We start from the raw sequence: 6,000 nt of genomic DNA on the forward strand, positions 1-6,000 counted from the left end.
ATTGACACCATGATACATACATCATGCAAGTGGTCTTTAAACTTGCTTCATATTGACATCATGATACATACATCATGCAAGTGGTCTTTAAAAGAGGTACTTGAACTTCTCTGTAACTTCTTACTGGAGTCTTTATTGAAGCAAAATAGGGCCTTCACAGTTCCTTGATTTCAACTTGAACCAGACATACACACAAAACATTTGTTTACTACTACATTAGAGCAGAAAAATGCATTGCTTTATTTTATTTTCTTTCTTCTAGGGAGCAGCCAAATAATGAACGGATTGGTTTTAACATTGAAAGCCTCTTGCTTCGTGGATGTACAATCAGAAATACTGAGGTTGCAGTAGGAATTGTTATCTACGCAGGTAAGATGTACTTTCTATCTAGGTAAACATAGAATTTCCTTGTAAACATCCTTAAGTAAATATGTATAGTCTAATATTGGACCACAGTTTGACATTTTGTTTTAAGAACTGGTAGCATGTGGAAAAATTACATAACTTTTTTAAGTAAAGTTATTACTCATCCATTTCCAAAGCCCGCAGTCCTGTGCTGGATCTCTGGCAGGTGACAGTATCCATGTGCATTTCAAATATCTCACTATCTTTGCAATATCTTACAAAAATATCCAGACAAGTTAAAAATTGCTAAGGTGAGTTTAACTCTCAGCTCTGCAGCTCTGACTGTAATACTAATTCCATCTGGCATAAAATCTACATGGATCCCCTAAGGGAGGTCTCACTGGGTCCTCAGGGCAGAAATTGATGCAGCTGAAGATCTAACCAGAAAAAAAAAAAATCATCACAAAGCCAAGCTGTGCCAGTTCCAGCAACAGGAGGCAGTGAGAACAGCAGCTGGAGGTGACAGAAGAGGCAGCGGCAGCACAGATTTGTGCTGACATAGACATAGTGTGTCCATGCAACCATGAATTTCATGCAGTAGAGACACAAATCAAGCAAGTGCCCAGATCAAATGCAGAGGTGCCAGGTTAAAAAAAGGTCAGCTCATCTTTTGCTCAGCATTTTTTACATTTGGAGTGTTACCGCTGCTTTTACTCAGTGAGCATGATTTATCATTGGCTTTGCCAGCTGTGCCCTCTTCTGCTTCAAAGAGAGTGTGTCAGCTACCTTCGTTATTTGTAGATTAAATAAAAGTCAGTTTAAACACAACCATTAATCCCATTACTGGTTATTTTTATCTTTCCAGTAGAGTCACGTCACCTGTTTTATCTCTAGTCAGCAGCAAGGGACTCAAGGCTGAGCCACCTAAAAGAAAACAGAAGTCACCATCTTTGCAGGAGTCATTTAGCTAAGATTAATCTCTGCCATCCAGATTATTTTACCTGACAACTGGGCATTTTATTTCATTGCTGCAGAATTGGACTCTAAATGGCTATAGCTCCCATACATTTCCAAAGAAGCCTTCACTTTGTGGGTCTTTCATTGCCTGTCTCTCTGAACACCACCTGTAAGGATGGTGCCTGTCAGACAGGAGGAGAGCCAGAGCCAAAACCATCACCTATTTTTTTGGGAACTACTATATAAAAATCTCTGTAGGGATCATTTCCTATAGAATTGGAGTAAATTGTCTTCCCTTCACCTGTTAGGATTCCTATTTTTCTTCTCTTGACTAAAGATTTTGCAGTATGTTCCTTTGACCACCAGCACAGATCCTCTGTTAATATTTCTTAAGCTGCTGGCACCAAAGGCTGGAGTTTTAAAGTCATTCTCAAGATACAGTGTCTTTGATCTGAGTAGGTCTTCAATTTCCAACTGACATCCTATTGTTAATGTCAGTATAAAAGTTAATTCTTTTTATTCTAAAAATAGACTCACTTGAGCCAGTATCAGCTTCATTTCTAGGGTTCTTTGACACTGATTATACTCTGGCTTTTGATCATGGTCTGTGACCTTTTTTGAACAATCAAGATCAGTTATAAGATGGCACATTCTCCATTTTTATAACTCTATTACTTCTCAAACTTACTTTCTAATGGAAGCCTTTGTGAAGAGCGGGACCACCACTTAATGTGATTGTTTAGCCTGTCAGTTCTCAGCTGACCCAATACGGTTGTACTTTTCATGGCTACCCAAATGATTCTGCACGAAGCAATAGCACTAATGCACAAAAACCTGATTCCCGAGCAACAGCCAATGTAGTTTTCTCATTGTGATAGGGACAGCAGCATGAATTATATTCTTTTCAAATAATAAAGTACCAGAATGAAGTTTTACCTAAGCCCATCAGCATCCACAAACAGAGACAAGGTACTAGTGGGGTGGAGGTGAGGTGCTGTGTTGCACAGCATATGAAACTGTGAGGATTAGAGGAGAGCAAAGGAGTTCATTCCTCTTATTTCTAATGTTCTGTTTCTTGCAAGGTGAAATCTGTATTAGAGATATGTCCTTCTCCTGTTGGTCAGCTGAACCAGGCGTGAATGATAGAGCTGATATTTGGAAAGAAATCTCTTCCCATTTGCTTCCTGAAATAAATCCATCAGCGCTTCGTTGAGTTTTCTGGGAGGGATTTGAGGGGTTTTTTTTTCTTGTTTTGTTTAAAACACAAAACATTCCATTAAGCCTGACATTAAAAAAAAAAAAAAAAGTGAGGAACAAGATTGACACAGCTGCTGGAAGAACAGAAGTGCAGGCAGCAGAACCCTCCCCTTCTGTGCAGCTCGGTGGTTAGAACATTTGTTCACTGAAGGGCAGACTTGGGTTTTTTTCTCAGTTCTGCCTGTATGGGAGTCACCACACATCTCCTGCTTCAAAAGTTGTACCTGAATACCTGACTGGGTGGAAAGAGGGGGTATGTCCCTACACAGGAGCTGGAAAGGAAGGAGCATTGGTTGCACAAGCTGGTCCCACCGACATAGCTCCCGGTTGTGTAAATAATTACACATTCCTTGGATCAGGAAGCCAAGAGTGCCAGCTCTTGGGTGAATGTCCTGAACATAAGGCTGGAGAGTCATTTTCTCTCTTACTCTCTGCCTCAATTAATAACCTTTGATGTAAACCTGGAATGCATCCAGCAGGTGTGATTGAATCGCACTTAACTTACAGCTCTTGGTTCAAATCACTTCCCTAGAGACAGCCAGGATGTAGCATGGAAAACAGTCCCTCTCATGCACCTCATGCACATACAAATGAACACTTAAATACAAGTCCGCAGGGTCTGTATTTTCAAGGAAAAAAACAGTAGAAATAAACAAAAAAATACCATTTAATATAGCAACAGATGGTATCCAGCTATCCCAACTGTGGAGCCACAGTTTAGATAATATTAATAGTATAGAAAAAGGCATTTCTGCTTCTTGGCTTCTTACAGCACTCCTCTTTTTCCATTACAAATATACCAGCTCAATTCTAATTCATCAAATTTTAAGGATTGGGTTTTTTTTATTTCTTAGCCTACTGTTTTGCTAGCACTTTACAAACACATGGCAAAAAAGTAAATAACTTTAGTTTCTTTCACTGCTGCATCTGACATGTTGGATTCTGTTTAAGTTAATACATGAAATGTGTTTAGTGGCTTTTCAGTAGCTACTGAAAAATATTCAGATGTAGGTTTCAGAAATCTATATAACACCTAATGAAGTTGTTTGTGAAATACAAAAATATATTATCTTTCTTTTTACTGTTATTCTCAGGGAGATTTGGCTTTTGAATATTTATATAAACCTTGTGATCCTACTGAATATGCTATCCTTGGGAAAGTAAAATGTATATAGCACCTGAAATCTTAATGTAATGAAAGTTTTTTGTACACCTCTCCATTTAGTCTCTGATATATTCTGCTATTGAGTCAAATGAGAAGATGGGCAATAAAATTACCGAATGACATGAGTCAAATTAACATTACTCATGTAATGAGCAGGGCATCCTGCTCTTTTTTAGAGAGATAAATATTTTTTAAAGCCCCTACAAAATATTAGCTAAACATGATGACATTAATTTGTGTTTTGAAGGTCATGAAACTAAGGCCATGCTAAATAACAGTGGTCCTCGGTACAAGCGCAGCAAGATAGAGCGACAGATGAATATGGATATTTTCTTATGTGTGGGACTCCTGTTCGTGATGTGTCTTATTGGAGCTGTAGGTATGAAGCATTGACAAAAATCTTCTTCTGTTTCATTGCTTTTTTCTAAATCAGGTTACAATTTATTTTGGAGACGTGAGTGAGATCGAATCTAGAGCTGAATGCTCTTAGGGTCTTTAGGCTTTTTGCTCTTTCCAATAGACAAGTGAAAATGGCAAATCTGAGCAATTCCAATGGAAGAAAACTCAGCCATGGCTATAAATATTTCAGATAAGCCCCATCTCTGCTGTGGTAAAATATGTGTCAAACAAGCAAGTGAAAACATTGCGTTAATGCATTGTAGGAATCAGCACTTGCCAACTGAGATCTGCTTCCTGAGTGGATGTTTGTTCCTTGGGTATAACAAAAGTAAAATGATGTAGCTTTGCCTTCATCCAGTAACATCTTCCTCTAATATGTTCAGGGGTGATGTTAGCCAGAGCTACCCAATTTACAGCCCATGAGCTGCACAGGACTAATTCATCATGTTTACAGTTTCCACAGCTCCTTTCCCTCTCCCAAGCCCCTTTACAGCAGGCTGTGAAATGGATCGGTTGTTTAGGCAGGAGTAGCTTGCATTTTTCTGGGGTCCTTGCAAGTAAGCACACTTGAGTGTAGCAACTGGAGTTAACTGGCTAGAGTTTACTACTCTCAAAAACATCATCTTCACTGCATGTGAGCACTTGCTTGCCAGCCAACTCTGACTGCAGTCTGTCCCAGGCAGCTCAGGGTTAATAGATCCCATAATCCTGAGGAAAGAGCCAAATTTTAAGCCCACAGATTTTTGAATGGATCACCGCTTTAAAGAGATAACAAGGCTCCCATGAGCGCTTTGTGTTCAAAGCCCCTTTTCTTTTTAATCGATTTCATCTTGGTGACAACTTGCTTAGTGCTACCGCTCTGAATTATTTTTGTAGCGACAAAGTCAAATCATGTGGTTCTGTGAAGCTTCCCTGAACCTGCCCTGGAGGCCCATGATGTGACACACCAGCCAGTTGTCACCTTAATGCCATTAGAAGTGAGGGCACAATTGAACTGACTTAATCGCTTTTTTAATTTTGCTGCTTCACATTGCAGTGGGCTTTTTTGGCGCAGAGATGGGATTTCAGTTTGACAGCGGAGCTCTGTGTGAGGGAGAGACTTTATTTTCATTGTTCCCTGGGTGCTGTCATGTAGATTTAGAGACCTGTCTTTGTCTGCTGTGTAGGGGCCCCTGAGTAATAAAGTCCTTTAATTTAAGGTTTAAAGTGATCTCGGATGAAAAAAATCAGCATTTAAAGAGCAATTTATCTGCTCAGGTTAAAAAAATAATAATGTAAAATGTTCATACTCTAAGTGAAACATGCAAAACAGTAACAGGTCCATCAGCTTTCGTCTGTTCAAAATATCCCATAGCTCTACCATGAGTTCTTGCTTTGCACCCTTGTCTGAATGTAGGGCTCTGGGAAGAAATATCTCTGGTTATCGGTGTTTTTCTTGCACACAGTGAAAAACTGGGGTAAGAAGTGACTTGTAAAGCATAGCTGTCCTTGCTCAGGTGGGATTGTGGTCTCTAGCAGCTAGGAAGTATTGCTGAAATGATTTGAATTCATTTGGCAGCATTTTAGTGGGCAGATGCTGCAAAACAACTGTTTGCTTAATTGGTGCTGATGGAAGCGTTATCAGAGCTGGATAGGAGAAGGGGGCTAATAGAGGTTTTTGTCAGGTAAAAGGCACCTGGAGAAATGATGCAATGAGGGAAATGGAATTGTTTGCCCTAGGTCTGTGTGAGGTTTCTGGTGGAGAAAGAGGAATGGGAGTCTCCAACACTGAGGATTTTTAGAGATAGGTGTGTATGGGGTCTGGCTGAGATGGGGTCAGTACCCCCATGGCAGCCCTCCCAGTGCCGAGGGACCCACTGGCCGCCCGCAGGGGGTTT

General features: G+C 40.0%; 1 protein-coding gene across 1 annotated transcript in view; it reads left to right on the top strand.

The window, feature by feature from the left end:
- The window catches only part of LOC104467334 (probable phospholipid-transporting ATPase VB), a 53,401-nt gene that overhangs the window by 20,434 nt on the left and 26,967 nt on the right, over positions 1-6,000 (top strand). Inside the window, 2 exon segments of the mRNA XM_010081075.1 lie at positions 263-369; positions 3,972-4,103. Of these exon segments, the coding sequence (XP_010079377.1) occupies positions 263-369; positions 3,972-4,103 (239 nt within the window).

The sequence above is a fragment of the Pterocles gutturalis genome, unplaced genomic scaffold (assembly GCF_000699245.1).
Source record: "Pterocles gutturalis isolate BGI_N339 unplaced genomic scaffold, ASM69924v1 scaffold5104, whole genome shotgun sequence".
In the NCBI taxonomy this organism is placed as follows: Eukaryota; Metazoa; Chordata; class Aves; order Pterocliformes; family Pteroclidae; genus Pterocles; species Pterocles gutturalis.